Here is a 17,157-nt window from a genome sequence, read left to right as displayed (position 1 = left end):
ACATTCAAAACATCAAAACATCAAAGACAACCATGGCAGGTGAAGAGCAGCCATGGCATCAAGGGACAACCATAGCCATCCAGAGTACAGAAACACTAAGGGACATCAGACTATAGACAAGACATCAACACACAATAGACATGACATGACGAGACATCAACACATTTGGGTTGCAGAGTGCATATAGTGGCCAATATTGCACCTGCTGTTAGAATAAATAAATACGCTCAGATGTTCGCTCAGTTGTGTTTCCTGCACAGACCCGCTGTGCAGGGAAATTAAAACCTTCTTATAAGATGTTGGTTTAAAAAGTTGATAGATTGCGGGATAAAAGACCGTTTTGTTCTATTTTGGAGAGGGCTGGGTATCGAAACCTGCCCCGAGGGTAGCAGTTCAAAGGTGGTGAAAAGTGGATGTCTCGTGTTGTCTAAGATTTTGTCTGCTGTACTCAATGCCCTCTCTCTGTTAACTAAGTCTGCTCTTCTGTGCTTCTGCTGCGCCGCCAAACCAGCAGATTATGCAGAAGGTCAAGCTGCTCTCCACATAAGCGGTGTAGAACATCTTGGCCATTTTACAATCCACATCAAACGAAACCAGCTTTTTCAAAAAGTAAAGCCTTTGCTGTCCTTTCTTTTCAATATGTTCTGTATACTGCTCCCACTTTAATTTATTGTCTAAAACCACCCCCAAGTATTTGTACTCATAGACAGAATGTATAGCCTGCCCCTGAATAATTGTTGGATGAGATTTTTTGTCTCTCCTAAAGTCAATGGTCATCTCCTTAGTCTTTGAGGTGTTCAGCAGGAGATGAGATTTTTCACACCAGTCCAGGAACTCATGCAGGACTGGGCCATGGTCCTGCTCATCACCCTGGAGGAGACTGACAAGCGCTGTATTGTCAGCAGACTTAATTAAATGCCTACCAGGGTGAGCACTAGAGCAGCGGTTGGTGTATAAAATAAAAAGTAGGGGAGATAGCACACACCCTTGGGGGGAACCAATGTTAGTAATGAGTTGGTCAGAGAAAGAAGCACCCACCTCCACCTGTTGAACTCTCTGGCTTAGGAAGTCGAGGAGCCAGCGAATCAGGCCTCCATCCAGCTCAAACTCGTCATGCAGCCTCTGGGCCAGGAGTTTAGGGTGAATAGTATTAAACGCAGACGAGAAGTCAAAGAATATTAAATTGACATGTGATTTTGGTGCCTCCAGATGTGTGTAGACGAGATGTAGCAAAGTTAAAATAGCATCGTCAACCCCCCTGCTGGACTGATATGCAAATTGCAGCGGGTCTAATAGATGATGGGTCCTGAGTAAAATATGTTTCTTCAATATCCTTTCAAAGCTTTTCATTACCAATGAAGTCAATGCTATAGGGCGGTAGTGGTTGTGCTCAGTTGGTGAAGAAATCTTGGGGATGGGAATAATAGTGGATCTCTTCCATAGAAGTGGAACAGTGCACTGATCCAGAGAGGACTGAAACATCTCTGTGAAAACTGGGGCCAGTTGTTCAGCACAGTATTTTAACACTTTGCCACAGATGTCTGCCCAAAAATAGTATTTTATATTGGGGAGGCTGAGTCCACCCCTGTTCTTCTCAAGAGTGAGTGTTTAAGCCGCACTCTTGGTCTCTTATTTTGCCATAAATATGAACCTAGATATAAGCTTGTCCAGCATATTGAAAGCCGATGTCGGGATCCCGACTGGGAGAGATTGAAACAAGAACAAGAGTCTGGGAAGCAGATTCATCTTAACAGCCTCTACCCTGCCCAAAAGAGATAGCAGCAGAACATCCCATCTCGCCAGCTCATCCTTAAATGCCTCAAATATTTTTTTATAATTCCCTGTATATAGTTGTGTTACTTGGGGAGTGAGTGTGATCCCTAAAACCTGAAACCCTGTTTAGATCTACGAAAGGACACTATATCGTCAAGCTCGTTAGGCCATGCCCCAGACAACATCATCGCCTCTGATTTACTCTGATTAACTTTATAACCAGATACTAGACCGTATTCATTAAGATTTTGCAGAAGAGCTGGGATTGAGTGGACAGGGTTTTCAATAAATAATATGTCGTCAGCGTATAGAGCTATTTTATGTTGGTGTCCACCCTCATCTCTTATCCCTTGTATAAGGGGGTTGCTTTTAATCAATTCCGCAAGGGGCTCATTGCTGAGAGCGAACAGGGCTGGCGAAAGTGCGTCCCCCTGCCTCGTCCCCCGTCCTACATCAAAGAAATCAGGACATTGCCCATTAACTCTGACTCTAGACCGTGGGTTCATATAAAACACTCCAATCCAACTCAAAAAAGTTTCGTTAAAGCCCATATGAGTCAGCGTTTGCTCCAAAAATGTCCAGTCTATCCTGTCAAATGCTTTTTCGGCATCCAGGCTGAGAAGCATTGATGGAGTCATTCTAACAGAAGCAATGGATTGTATATTTAAGGCTCGTCGAACATTGTTAGTGCCCTGCCGTCCGGTAATGAACCCTGTTTGGTCCGAGTTCACTAATTTTCGGATGTATTTCTGTATGCTATTAGCCAAAATAGAAGTCAAGATTTTTAAATCTTGACAAAGCAAACTTATCGGACGATATCTCATACATTGAGTGGGGTCCTTTCCGTCTTTATGTATAACCGAAATAACTGCCCCTGACCAGGTTTTTGGAGGGTCCCTTTTGTCCAGAGCATAGTTTTATACACAACATAAAATTGGGGCCAGCTCATCAACAAAAACTTTATAATATTTAATTTTAGGTACGACACGGTTCGATTGAGCCTTCCGTCACAAATCTGAGCATTCCCGCTGCTTTATATGTGAATATCCAGTATATTTATATATTTATATGTGAGTCCAGTATATTCCCCCTTCTCGATATTTTGTGTTCTCTTTCTAACCTCATTATTTTAGTCTCCAGTGCAAGTCTCCTGGCTTCTCTTTGTTTTTTAATCCTCGATGTAATTTCAATGATATGTCCCCTCATAACAGCTTTGGCACCGTCCCATAAAATAGACGGAGTAACATCTCCTCGGTCATTTACAACCATATATTTTTTTAACCTGTCACGCAGTTCCTGTTGAGTTAGGGGGTCATTCAATATTGAGACATAAAGTCTCCAATATCTCAATGGTTTTTCCTGACCTAAATTTATTTTCATCTTAATAGGGCCATGATCCGACAGGGTTGTAAGTTCTATCTTGCACTCTGTCACTCTATGTGCATCAGCCTTTGAAACAAGAAACATAGGTCCCTTCTTAGCAGGTAGTCGGTCCATACTCTGATTTAGTACACAATTATAGTCTCCCCCAACCACTATGATTCCCTCCCCTTCGTCCGCCAATTTGGATGCTATTTTCTTAAAAAAAATTGGACAATCCTCATTTGGTGCATACAGGTTCAAGAATGTAAACCTATTGTCCCCAATCGTACCTATGACCATGATATATCTGCCATCCTTGTCTTCAAATACCTTTTCGTTGTTAAAAAAGACATTCCTTCCGAATAGAATAGCAACCCCTCGTTTTCTCCCTCCTTTATGAGATGCGCTGTATATTTGTTCCACCCAATCCCTCTTTAATTTCAGGTGTTCTGCCTCAGACAGGTGTGTCTCTTGTAACATTGCAATAGAGCAGTGTAGAGCTTTAAGTTGATTGAGTATTTTCTTTCTTTTAATCGGACTTCCCAGACCCTTTATGTTGTAGCTAACCACAGTCAACCCATCCATATAACACCACTTTTAATCCTCATAATGCCTTGCATTCAGTTTGTAAATCACAGATGCACTGTCACCGTTTGTAAAAGTCTTATCAGTTGTCAAGGAAGTACCACACAAAAAAACAGAAACTATGTACAATTTCAAACAAAGAACATCAGAAAACACACACATCAACCTGGCTTCCAAGTCGTCACCTGGCCTATCTCCAAGCGTGACCAGTCCCTGTGTGGAACTGGGCGGAGGGTGGCGGAAACCCTCCGGGATAATGTCACATTGTGCAGCAGTCCCGCTCCGTCAGGTAAACTGCTGCGGCCTTATGACGGCTGAGTGTAAATCACTCATATTGAGTCAATTGCGGCTGATGCCACTACCCAGAACGACAAGATAATATGCTATTGTTACATTCTAGCTCGGCAGAATATAGAGAAAAACAAGTATATATGTATATAAAAAATAGTAATATAAACTTAAAACAAGTCTTCAAAAATATACCCCAACAACACCACTGTAATGGGAGGGTAAGGAGAGCATTAAACTTAAGTCCATCAAGCAGAAGATTATTCACAGCTGTTCAAAGCTGTTTAAAATAATAGAAAAAGAAACCTTACTTCCCGCATCACATGCCCAGACATTTCACCTGCAGTCTTCCTCCGTAAACATGCCGACTTTCCGTCCACCTCGTCTGTCGTCCCGTCTCTCCCACCTGTGCCTGGCCAGCTCCCGCTCCACTTTATCCCGCTCATCAACTCGGACCTGGATCTTTAGGTCCGTCAGTACCAGCGCTGCGTCCATCACCGTTTGAAAAGTTTTTTCTTTGGAGTCCACCGTCATCCTCAGCCGAGCCGCGTACATGCACTTCGCTTTAATATTTTTGTCCTTCAGCTGTTAAACAACGTATCTGACCTGAGCGTGTTTCCTCTGCAGCTCAGGCGAGTAGTCATTATCGAAGTAGATCTGCCTTTCACCTGTGCGCTGTTTCCAGGCTCGTTGCATCTGTTCCTTCACCGCATAGTCCACGAACCTAATCACGATGGAGCGAGGGGGGTCATTGTCTTTCGGTTTCGGCAAAGGCACTCTGTGCGCCCGCTCAATCCTGTGCACTGAAGCCTCCAACTGATTCAAGTCTTGTGAATGATTCCTTGGTTTGGCCTTTAAATTCCTTTACATCCATCCTCATCTGCAAAATGTCCTCCCGCTCAAACTTTGCGTCCTACACGAACATGGCGACGCCAGAAGTCCCCACCCCCATTTTCAAAACGAGAAAAGAAAGCATTTAGGTTATTTGCAATATCCTGGCCACCCCCGCCCTTAAGAGCTATGTTGTTTTTCCCCTTCTCTTTATAAGGGGCATTGGTCATGGCCTTGATTGACTGCCATGCTTGTCTAGAGTTACCCAGGGCCTTGTTTTGCTCTACCTTCTGCTTGTATATATTCTTGTCTATCTTTCTAGTCTGGCTTTCCAGTTTCTTTATATTTAAAAGGCATTTTAACTTTTTAGATACTCAGGGTTTATTGTTGGGATATATTTTAACCGTCTTGGTAGGCAATACTGAGTCCACACAAAACATGATATAATCTGATATCGCCTCCACCTGTTCATGTAAGTCCAGACATTTAAAAACCTCCCATACGGTACAGTCAAGGCACCCTTGGAGTGCCATAATGCTGTCTTCATTCCAGATCTTAACAGTCCTTATCTGGGGCTTTTCCCTCTCCAGAAGCCGTTGGTATACAGGCCGGAGATGCACCACATTATGATCCGTTGCCCCCAGAGGAGGCAGGGAAGAAGCAGAGTATGCACCTTTAATGTTGCCATAACACAAGTCCAGAGTCTTATTTTGTCTAGTGTGGCAACTCACGTATTGGTAGTAAGTGCGCAGAGTTTTCCTCAGTGAGCAGTTATTGAAATCACCCAAGAAAAATTTGGGAGCATCAGGGGATAGAGATTCAAGTTTTTGTGAGAGGTGAAATGTTGGGAGTGCAAAGCCGCTCCCGCACAACAACTGACTCACTCCGGCACCAGTTGTCTCGAATGAGAAGGCTCACTCCTCCGCCACGCGACTTGCCAGTGATCCCTGGATCGTGGTCCATTCTGTGGGCAGTGAAGCCGTCCGGCTCCACCTCGCTGGACGGGGTGTTGCTGTCCAGCCACGTCTCTGTAATCGCCAACACACAAGCGCCCCGGTATTCATGTAGGTACCTTACGTTTGCCGTGAGTTCATATGTCTTCCTTCTCAGAGACTGAGCATTGATTAGCAGACAGGTGGGCAAGGGTAGTCGTGTTTTTTTTTTTTTAGCCTCTGTCGAATCCCCCCCTTTTTTCCACGTTTGCGTTGTGTATGGTGAGAGCGGGTCGTTTGATGGCGACTTGGCAGTGAGGTTAAATTCAGTGGCTTAGGATTGCACTGTATGAGAAAGTCTCTTGTGTACTGAATGCGCGTGGTGACGCTGCCCGCAGCGTTGCCGAGGTTTAGTCCATAGGAAAAAAATGCGCTCAAGGCCAGCAAAACAAGTACAATAATCCATGCCGATGGAGCCATGGTTGGCTAGTGTTAGTATCAAAGTACAACGATTGTAAAAACAAGAACAGTGAAGATGTACACTTAACACGAAACAAAACAAAGACGCATCGATCACGCTATGTCACACTCACTGCGGTCGCCACAGAGCAGCGCCCTAATCAATTATGTCTGTCTGTCTGTCTCTCAATCTGTCCCTGTCTGTCTCTCAGGTCCAGAGTTCTGGTGTTCCATCTCATACTTTGAGTTGGACGTCCAGGTCGGGGAGATGTTTAAGGTCCAGTCCAGCTGTCCTCTGGTGACGGTGGACGGTTATGTGGACCCTTCAGGAGGAGACCGTTTCTGTTTGGGACAGCTGAGTAATGTCCACCGCACAGCCGCCAGCCACCGCGCCAGGTGACCAGTCTTACCGGTAACAGTACTGGTGGTCCTGTCTCCGTCCCTTGTCTTCTGACTCATCCTTCGTTCTTCTTCTGCGTGTTCTATTCCTGCAGGCTTCACATTGGCCGGGGGGTTCAGCTGGAGTGTCGGGGGGAGGGGGACGTTTGGATGCGTTGCCTTAGCGACCACTCAGTGTTCGTCCAGAGTTTCTACCTGGACCGCGAGGCGGGTCGAGCACCTGGAGATGGAGTCCACAAGATCTACCCTGGAGCGCACATCAAGGTGAGTCAATACACAATCTGCTGTCTGTCTCTGACTGAAGACGCAGCAGACGTGTTGTCCCTGTAACAGATCCTGACAGAGGTCTGTGTGGAAACAAGCTGTTAGCAGCTCCTGTCTGCAGAGTACCCATGGATGTGTGTCTCACCTGTCTGTGTCTCACCTGTGTGTCTCACCTGTGTGTCTCACCTGTCTGTGTCACACCTGTGTGTCTCACCTGTCTGTGTCTCACCTATCTGTCTCACCTGTGTGTCTCACCTGTCTGTGTCTCACCTGTGTGTCTCCAGGTGTTTGACCTGAGGCAGTGTCACAGACAGATGCAGCAGCAGGCGGCAGCAGCTCAGGCAGCTGTGGTGACTCAGGCAGCAGCGGTCGTCGGTGCAATTCCAGGGCCGAACAGCGTGGGGGGAATCGCCCCCGCAGTCAGTGAGTAGCAGCTGTCTGTCTCTCCGAGTACCTGTCTGTCTCTCTGGATACCTGTCTGTCTGTCTGAATAAAGCTCATTAGTATGACTGAGTTCCAGTTGTCTGTGGGGTGTGTAGGTTGTGCAGCAGCCCCCCCCGGTGGCAACAGACCTACAGGACAGACTGCTGCTCACTGAAAACATCACCTGCTCTCGTTCAGCGGTCACTTTGTTTCAGACGAGTTTACCTGTGTGATGTCATCAGTCAGTTGAGTGAAGTGTGACTTCCTGTCTTCCTCCAGGTGTGTGTTCAGCAGCAGGTCTGGGCGTGGACGACCTGCGCAGGTTGTGTATCGTGCGTTTGAGCTTTGTTAAAGGTTGGGGGTGTGATTACCCCCGTCAGAGCATCAAGGACACCCCCTGCTGGCTGGAGGTTCACCTGCACAGAGCGCTACAGCTGCTCGACCAGGTGCTGCACACACTGCCGCCACGAGAACACACAGTCTGACACACTGCAGCAACTGTGTGTGTGTGTGTGTGTGTGTGTTTACTCTGTGGGCTGTAGGTGGGTGGAGTTTAGCTTACAGGACAGCCAATCACAGCAGAGGATTCATCTACAGAAGCTGTTACCTGAACCTCCCACCTGACTGTCAGGACTCATAAGCTCCGCCCACACAGGTGAAAACAAACAGCCCTCAGCTCATTGGTCCAAAGGCTTCAGACAATCAGCGCCCTCCTGTCAGTCAGAGGAGAGGCCACATTTAAGGGTCAGGTGATCAGAACAAAGACAAGTATTTCCTGTCCTGTAACTGTCTCCTCTTGCCTTGTCTGATGTCAGCGCTCCACGTTTTTAACGATCTTCATCATTAATTCATTCACATGAATATTTCTGTTTTATTCATTTTGGACACGTTCAGGCTGCAGCTGTGTGATCTCATGCAGCACAAGCAGACGCAGGTCACAGACGGCTGCAGCTTCAGGTCCGGTTCAGTTTGTAAATGTCTGTAAGTTCCTTCACATGTCATGCTGTGTTTATTTATATCAGGTTGTATTTTCTCTTCCCCTCTTCTTCGTGTTAACTTTAGTCTTTACTAAACATATGAGACAAACTTTACCAAAAAGACCTGTGTCCTGACCTGTATTATCTTTGGTTGTTGTGAAGTTCAAATATATTTTTGACTTTCTAAAGATGTCCTCGCTTTCTAAACTTGGGAAGAAAAGAAAAATGTGGTAAATTCCTCCCTTCCTGTAAAGCTGCACCCTCAGCCTGACAGGTAAAACCCAGGGCTGACAAAATGTCCATAAAGCTTCAGAGACGCTGATCAAACCTGTTGATCAGCTCCTCTCTTCTGATTGGTTGGTCAGTATTTTAGCTGTCACTGGAGGCGACATGTAGACTGTTACTTCCTGTCATCTGTAATATCGGCAGAAAAACGTCCAACCAACAGAACAAATGTAAACATTGAGACGTTTATGGCACACAGTCCGGCAGGTTTCTCCTTCACGCTGCCTCGTGTTAATTCTGTGTTTTGGTGAATAAACACATGAAGTCCTGTTGGTGTCTGTGGTTCTGTCGGTGTCTGTGGGCCCAGTTCAGTTCGCCTCCATGTTTATGTTCATCACATGATGGGAAACTTTACCCGCCAAAGAAGTGATGTCATGTGCCTGTTCTACTGGTGTCAGGCTGTTCCTTTAACCAGTCTGTTAATGATTTATTTTAAACAATTACCTGCCAAAGATTCATTTCCTCTTACTGATGACATCATATCCTGTTTACTCTGATTCAGATGATTTATTCTGTCACCAGTTTTTTCTCTCTCTGCTTTTTTATCACATTTTATATTTTTAAAGACTTTTATACTGAAAGGGTCTGTAACTGCGACATCTGCTGTTTATTCCAAATAAAATCTTTCTGACTAAAAATCCTCGTCCGTCTCTTTATTTTCCTCTGTGTGTGTGTCAGTGTGTGTGTGTGTCTGTGTGTGTGTCAGTGTGTGTGTGTGTGTGTGTGTGGAGGACAGCTGGTTGTTCAGACTCATTCTGAGGTCGTCAGATTCTGACGAAGCACCAACACACAGCTGATATCAGGTCAGCTAACGTTAGCTGCTTTTAGCATCTTAGACGTTCGTTATTGTTCAGGTTGATTTAAAGCCGCAGTTTGTAAGAATTGACCACTTCAGTCGAAACCTCTCCGACACAGAACATAAGTGTCTTTCAGATATTATTCCTACATATTGCACCTTTAAGGGAATTTGTTATAACGCTTTTGTTTTTCTCTCTTACACGTTTTGGATTTTATGAATCCTTATAAGCAGATATGTGCATATGAATGCAGAAGTCGGCAGGCAGAGATGAGGTGTTGGTCTGGTTCTGGTCTCTATAGTCTGAGCAGTACTGACCAGTCATATATGAGCAGGCTTTGGTTGCATGCAGGTGAACAGTCCCTATGGAGAGCAAAAGAGTCGGAGCAAGTCAGCTGAACCCAACAGCTGTCAGCTGACTATTTACATATTAATCAGCTGTTTTATAATTATTTATTCATCTGCATTCATAAACAGACAAATCATCATCAGACAATAACTGATAGATTGTGATTTATTGACTTCATTCCTTGTTTTACTGTGAAGTTTGTTAGAACTGTTTTTGAAAGGTGTCCTATAAATAAAGTCATTATTATTATATTCATTATTGATTTGTATGAAAAACCTGAGTGCAGTAATAATGTGAGATTATTTCAGAGTACAAGATAATATGCAGACATTTAAAGTGTCACTGTGTCGTGTTAACGAGAAATATTTACAATATTAATGAGGTAATAATACAAACTGTCTCCATCAGTGAATAAACAGGCTGTTCTCAGAGGAGAACAAGGTCCCAGAACACTGTCTGAAGCTAGAGAGGTGGCAGGGTCCGCCACATATAACCATTGTGTTGTCCTTTAACGTCAGTTTGTTGTGTATATGTATTTAAGTTGTTGCCTGTGTCTTGTTTTCTTTACACTTTATATTTTTATTTATCTTGTGTTTCACTCCGCGGCTCTCTGTGTGTGTGTGTGTGTGTGCGTGTGTGTGTGTGTGTGTGTGTGTGTGCGTGCGTCCTCTACCTACAGCAGAACTGACAAGAAGGTTGACTCTGACTCTTTGTTTTACTTTCTTCAGTCATGAAAACAAAGTTTGTTTGTTTGTTTGTTTGTTTAGTTTGAGCCAATGAAAACCTTCCCCTCCTCATTAACATCTCTCTGCGCTCCTTTAATACTTGTTGCTGTCTTTGTTGTTTCGGTGGGAAACGAACAATCAGTGAAATATGGCGCCATCGAGGACAAAGAGTGGGCGGGTGTAAAGTTTAAATGTTTCGTGTCAGCCCTGTCATTGGTCACTGTGAAGTCAAGCCTTTGAGATTTACACCAATCATAGAGAAGAGTCCTGCATAATAAGACATTGGGGGCGGAGCTGAGTGAGTGTATCACCTTCAGACCAATAGGAGAGCAGGATCTATAAATACATGAATATTCATATAGGATGGGCGTGGTCTCCCAGTGGAGGTCGGGCACGAGCGAACATGGAGGTGTAGTGGTCGCCTGGTCGCAGCCGGAGGAGGAAGCCCGCGAGAGCGCTTCACTGAGCCGAACTGAGCTTCACTGAGCCGAACTGAACCCGCTTTTTCTTTTCAGTTTCTTTGTTCACTTTGTTTTGAGCCTCAGCTCGGCTCCGACATGGACATGAAGAAGAGGATCAGTCTGGAGCTGAGGAGCAGAGACCCGGCCGAGGTGTGTACCGACCCAGGCGGACTTTAATGGATTAATGTCCTGGAGATTCGGGTGAACGATAAAATGACGATGATGAAAACATTCAGCGCGAGCGGACGTCGAGTTTCCTCCGCTAGGTCCGTTTCCTCCGCTCGGTCCGTGTCTCTTCCGACATTTTGACCCAGAAAACTAGTTCAGCGCAGTTCCAACATGGAGGCTCCCGGCCGCTGCTGGAGGAGCCCGCCGCGTGCAGCCTCTTTCTCGAGCCCTGAGTTCCTCTCCGCTCGCGGGGACTCCCCGGAGCATCGCGCAGCTAGCATTCATGCTAACAGGCTAACCTGGCGAGCGCCCAGCCCTCGGACTGGACCGGCGGTCTAGTTGTCTCAGGGACGGCGCTGCTGCTCGGCAGGACAGAGGGACAGACGCACAGCCCCGCGTGTTGGTCAGGTTTCGGTTCCGTCGGTTAAAGTCCGCCGGGTCACGGAGCGGCCGAGCTTCCATTTTAACCTTCAGTTAAATAGTTGGTTAACCACGATGCTTGTAATCTGATGGCGCGTCACACCAGACTCCATTCTTAAATCCACACATTCTCAGTGCACTTGGTTGTAAACGGACGTGCTTTCTGCCCCAGCGCGGTTCAACGTGTTAAACACTTGTCCGGGTCCTGCTGGTCACTTCGGCCCACATTAACTCCAGCAGCAGTCCGTTATGATGAGCAGACTAAAGTTTAATGCGTGACTCGCCCCGCTCTTCCCGCACACTCTGCTGTGTGCAGCTGGTGGATTTTACGGCGGCAACGTCTCAACAGTCCGACGCGTTACTGACTCAGAGTAACGATGCGTTTCACCCGAAACATAAGAAATGTAACGGTAACTATTAACAGCAACTATTAACGGTAACTATGAGACATCCTGACATGAGATTCACGTTTTGGTTGATTCTTCTGATCCGAACCTTGCGCGATGTTTCCCTCCATTATTGAAACCGAACCTCCTTAAAACCACGTCACGATGTTGTTCTCATCATCAGTCGGTACAAAAACTACATAATATAGTTCTGTGAGTTATTCTGTGTGTGTGTGTGTGTGTGTGTGTGTGTGAGATGAGTCTCTCCACAGAGGGAGTGTACTTCCGGTCCGGTCCGTGTTCTGTGTGTGTGAAGTTTTAATGAACAGAACCAGTTTTAAACTCTCAGCTCTGGTTTTATTGGGCTGGTTTGAACTGGACCTGGTCTTTGTCTGACACTGAGTTTGGAGTCCACCTGTTGTTCTTGCCTGTGTTTGACAGGTCTGATGTGGGTTCTGTGTGGACCTCCTGTCACGGGTCAACACATCAGATCTTCATGTTTCTGAGACAGAAGCAGGATGTTTGAGGCAGCTGTTGTGTTGATGTCCAGTTCAGACAGAAACATACTGACGATGTGTGTGACAGCTGACTGAGTGTTGGTGCTGGATGATGTCACAGTCACATGGTGTCTTGTGGTCAGGTGGTGGAGCTGGTGGTGGATAACTGTCGCTCCAGTGACGGGGAGGTTGAAGGTCTGACGGATGAGTACACGGAGCTGGAGATCCTCAGCATGGTGAGCGTCGGCCTCACGTCGCTCTCCAAACTGCCCCCACTGCCCAAACTACGCAAGGTCAGTCCTGCATTTCCTGTTCCCACAATGCATTGCTGTTTTTATGTACTGCCTGATGTGGTTGTTGATGCACCAACATGTGTCCCTGTGTGTCAGCTGGAGGTGAGCGATAACACCATTTCAGGAGGTTTGGACACAGTGGCAGAGAAATGTCCCAACCTGACGTACCTGAACCTGAGCGGGAACAAGATCAAAGAGCTGAACGCCGTCGAGGTTCTGGTGAGTTCACATCTCCACTGCAGCTCCGAGTCCACAGGTACCACTGGACAGGTGAGAGGAGCAGCCAGCTGTGAACACTCCTGCAGCGTTACTGAAGAAGAGCAGCTAACAGCGCTGCTAATTCAGTCATAAACACTTCATTTCCTACACCCTTCACAATAAAAGCCCCTCGTTATGACCCACTGGGACACAAGAGAGAAACGTACAGACGCAACACGTCCTGTATCATTTCAAATTAAAAGCTCACCAACATTTCAATGGACAGAAGCCCTTCATGTTGTACCAAGGCTTTTATTGTGAAACACTTTCAGGAGGTGCTGTGGAGGTTTCCCCCCACACTGCTGCCATCTTCTCTCCGGGTTTATTGTTTTTATGGTTTTGATGTCACACCGTAGAAGAAGAAAAGTTCAGCTGGCCGTGTGAGAAATAAACAGATTTGGCAGTGGTTCTGATGGACTCTGGTGGTTCTGATGGACTGTAGCTGCTGCTTATCGTGTTCCAGTCAGGAGCAGCTGAGACACATCTCAATAGCTCGGTCCGTAGGGACTTGGCTTGGGGACTTGAAGGTGGCCGGTTCAAGTCCCACTCTGACCAAAAAAATAAGTATGAAGTGGACTAGTAGGAGTATGCTAGTTCACATCCTGGGCATTGCAGAGGTGCCCTTGAGCAAGGCACTCACCCCCTTACACTACTCATTGGGCGCCGTGCATGTGGCAGCCCCTTCACTCATCTCCTCTATACACTGTGTGTGTGTGTGTGAGTAATGTGAGTGGAAAAAAAGGGATTACAATTAAAATCTGACACCTCTATAATCTATAATTACAATCCGGTTTAGAACCAGTTGTTGACCTCGGTGTGGTGACGACATGTTCTCTGACTCTGTCTGCCCGTCTGTTCTGCAGCAGAACCTGAAGAACCTGAAGAGTCTGGACCTGTACAGCTGTGAAGTGTCCACGCTGGAGGACTACAGAGAGAGCGTCTTCGAGCTGCTGCCTCAGCTCACGTACCTGGACGGGTATGACCAGGAGGACAACGAGGTGCCCGACTCAGAGGCCGACAACGGTGAGACTCGGGCCAGCCGCTCGATACTGACGCGACTTCTACTAAGAGTCTTTAAACCGAAGTGTACCGACAGTGTCGGATCAACGGGCTTCATTAATCGTCTCCACATAATGAAGTTCTGATGTTAATAATCAGGCAGACAGATGATCTGACCGCCGTCTGTAATATCAGGAAACAGGAAGTTGTTTTCAGTACAGACAACAGTTTGACGAGCTGCGGCTCGTCCGCAGACGATCAGCTGTTATCGTGTCGCTCCGTTAATGAATTCACCTCAAAGATATGATAAATATTTAAAACATGGTGAGATGTGTGAGCGCTTCAATGACTTTTTGTTCCAGACGATGACGATGTAGCTGGCCCTCCTGGAGACGACGACGACGACGATGAGGATGATGATGAAGAAGGTTCTGAGGGGGATGAGGACGAGGTTGGCCTGTCATACCTGATGAAGGAGGGAATCCAGGTGAGTCTGCAGGTAGAGATGAGGTCTCACTCTCAGAGATCAGCTGTGGACAGTTTGTCTCACTGATGGGTTTGTCTCTCAGGACGAAGAGGATGACGGAGACTATGTCGAAGAAGAGGAGGATGATGAGGAGGAGGAGGAGGAGGAAGATGGAGGTTTGTTCAGTTGGTTTTCAACATTGGAAATAACAGAATCAGCTGATTCAGTAGAAAGGAGCTGAGGAGCTTTATTTTGAAGTGTTTGACTGATGTGAGTTTTAAATGTTTACATGATGTCATTGTTTACTGAAATCTATAACTTGGTAAAGAAGTTATTAAGATTCTCAGTTGAACAGCTGCAGTTTGATGAGAAGTGAGCAGACTCAGTGCAGTATATGGTTTATATTATAAATATATACATTATATTATATTATACATTATGAAGTCTATATAATAATGAATACAACTTTAAATGTTTCCTTTTCTTCCCAAACTTTATTGTGAAAGTCTCAGATTGTCTTGATTCTCTTTTGTTTATTTAATTTGAAAAACCTTCCTGTCTCCCAGATGTGGATGCTGCAGCTGTTCAGGGGGAGAAGAGGAAGAGGGATGCAGAGGACGAAGGTGACGATGATGATGATGAATAATCACCTTCTCACACTGTAACACCCCCACCCCCACCTCTCCTCCTCCGGTGACCTCTGACCCTGCCGGCCGGCCGGACAGACGCCACCTCAGAGCCGCTGACAGCAGGTCCAGGATCAGTTCACCACAACACGGCGTCATGTGACTGATGATGTCATCGTTTACCTGAAACACAACAGATCAATACTCACTGATCAACAGGAAGTGTTCTGACTGGACCACTGGGGGGCGACAGACACGTAAACAGTCTGAAAACTTTATTTACAAACAAGTAACTCCGAGTATGTTTACTGCAGTACTGTGTACGTTTACTGCAGTACTGTGTACGTTTACTGCAGTACTGTACGTTTACTGCAGTACTGTATGTTTACTGCAGTACTGTGTACGTTTACTGCAGTACTGTACGTTTACTGCAGTACTGTATCTTTACGGCAGTACTGTGTACACTTACTGCAGTACTGTACACTTACTGCAGTACTGTATCTTTACTGCAGTACTGTGTAGACTTACTGCAGTATGGCCTGAGATCTTTAATGAGCTTCAGTCTGATCAGACTGTAGTTCTCTCTGAAGACTACATTACCCATGAGCCTCCCCTCCATTCAGCATGGTGACCTCACAGAACCGTTGATTTAATTTCCTGCCCGGTAACAGAGTGTGTAGCTCTGATTGGATGATTTGCTTATTTTAAAATGATTTTACTGCATTAACCCTGATGTCAGGTGTAGCCCCGCCCCCCTCACCTGTCATGTGTCTGCGGCTCCGTCGCAGTCGGTCCGGCTCCTCCTGCTGGTCCTGGTCCGTGTGGATCTGGTCTCTGTAAATAGAAGTGAAGTGGTCTCTGTAGGTCCTCGTCCTGTCGTCCTTCTGGAGTCGGAGCGATTTTCTTCCTCTGAGTTAATTTTATTTTTTTATTCCTGTTTTGTGATCGTGTGAATGTTTTTAATAAAAACTACACAATGAAACACGTCCTCTGAGTCCACACACACACACACACACACTCTAACAGGCCTGACTTGGTTGTTAACTTGTTTACTTTGTTTATCACTGAGGTGATCAAAGATAAAATGATACTTATCAGATACACAATTATATAAAAATCAACTAAAACCAAAGTTAAATTAAGACGATCGGATCAGAGCGTCCTGTGCTTCGTCGTTAATGAGACTTCATGTGACACGTTTATTTTATTAGATTAAAACAAACTGATTCTGATGAAGTGACAAATGAATCAGTTTGATTTTTAAAAACATTTGTTGTCTGACTGCTGAAGAACTGGACCCACACAGCTGTTTGTGTGTGTCCTGTTGCGACCACACGGTGGCGCTGCACATCAACACAAACTGCTCAATCAAAAAAATAATTGATCGGATCATATTGATCTTATTGATCATTAAATCAGGTTATTTCATCAGATTAATGTCTCCAGAGTTTCTCCTCTGATGTCACAGCTGTTTCCTGGTCCAGGTAGTGATGTCATCAGCAGTCACCAGCCAATAGAAACACAGATACCTTCTTCCTGGATTTAGTATTTGTTCCGACCAATCAGCAGAGTGAAGCTCTCACCTGGTTTGTAGACAGGCTGTGTCTCAATTCAGGGGCTGCAGCCTTCAAGGACGCGGCCTTTGTGGCCCACGAAGGCCACGTCCTTCTGAGAGACCTTGAAGGCCTCGTCCACCGTTGGTAAATGGGACGGACTAGCCGTCAGAACATTTCCTGGTTGGCCACCAGATGTTCCTGCCCTTCCCCTTACGTCACGATTATGAATGAAGAGATGCATCAAAGTCTATTTTGGTTCAAATCTATCAATCTATTTAGACAAAATCTAAATTGAATCATCAACATTACAAAATAAACATTAACCCACTGGTGAATAACAACTATATTTACCACAGCATCACCAGCGTCACGTGTTGTAACTGAAAGTTAACATCTGGAGGTTTTATAGTCCCCTGAAGTTTAACATATCTGGCGTTGGATGTTCAAACGACTAAAAACCGAGTATAAACCCATTACTTAAATTTGAATGTCATGTCTGCGCCACTTGATGTCGCCATTTTCTCTTGCTTCCTCTTCTGTTTTGGGACTGAGCAGCGGTGCGCAAAGGATCTTGGGATA

The 17,157-nt window shown here is 45.7% G+C and overlaps 2 protein-coding genes across 3 annotated transcripts in view; both read left to right on the top strand.

Moving 5' to 3' along the window:
- LOC311260226 (mothers against decapentaplegic homolog 4-like) overlaps positions 1–9,210 on the top strand; it is a 32,939-nt gene extending 23,729 nt beyond the window's left edge. Inside the window, exons 9-12 of the mRNA XM_084357799.1 lie at positions 6,443–6,626; positions 6,725–6,893; positions 7,178–7,316; positions 7,596–9,210. Of these exons, the coding sequence (XP_084213925.1) occupies positions 6,443–6,626; positions 6,725–6,893; positions 7,178–7,316; positions 7,596–7,801 (698 nt within the window). The 3' untranslated portion in view covers positions 7,802–9,210. The remainder of the gene's footprint in view (positions 1–6,442; positions 6,627–6,724; positions 6,894–7,177; positions 7,317–7,595) is intronic.
- Positions 9,211–10,821: 1,611 nt separating this feature from the next.
- LOC311260234 (acidic leucine-rich nuclear phosphoprotein 32 family member E-like) lies at positions 10,822–16,004 on the top strand. Of its 2 annotated transcripts, none has more exons than XM_084357822.1 (7): positions 10,822–11,059; positions 12,524–12,673; positions 12,770–12,892; positions 13,798–13,954; positions 14,293–14,417; positions 14,500–14,572; positions 14,963–16,004. In XM_084357822.1, the coding sequence occupies exons 1-7, from the start codon at positions 11,006–11,008 to the stop codon at positions 15,040–15,042; spliced, it is 762 nt and encodes a 253-aa protein (XP_084213948.1). In that variant the 5' UTR covers positions 10,822–11,005; the 3' UTR covers positions 15,043–16,004. The 2 variants fall into 2 exon arrangements, with proteins under 2 accessions (XP_084213948.1, XP_084213947.1); XM_084357821.1 differs by having other exon boundaries at positions 10,824–11,059; positions 13,795–13,954.
- The last annotated feature ends 1,153 nt before the right edge of the window (positions 16,005–17,157 follow it).

The sequence above is a fragment of the Pagrus pagrus genome (assembly GCF_965226575.1).
Source record: "Pagrus pagrus genome assembly, chromosome: 7".
Taxonomy (NCBI): domain Eukaryota; kingdom Metazoa; phylum Chordata; class Actinopteri; order Spariformes; family Sparidae; genus Pagrus; species Pagrus pagrus.
The sequence above is the reverse complement of the archived record's forward strand: the minus strand, read 5'-3'. Positions and strand labels throughout refer to the sequence as shown.

Coding starts and splice junctions, on each gene's coding strand:
- LOC311260234 (XM_084357821.1), top strand. CDS start 11,006: ATGGACATGAAGAAGAGGATCAGTCTGGAGCTGAGGAGCAGAGACCCG. Junction 13,955..14,292: donor CGACTCAGAGGCCGACAACG/GTGAGACTCGGG, acceptor TTTTTGTTCCAG/ACGATGACGATGTAGCTGGC. Junction 14,418..14,499: donor TGATGAAGGAGGGAATCCAG/GTGAGTCTGCAG, acceptor TTTGTCTCTCAG/GACGAAGAGGATGACGGAGA.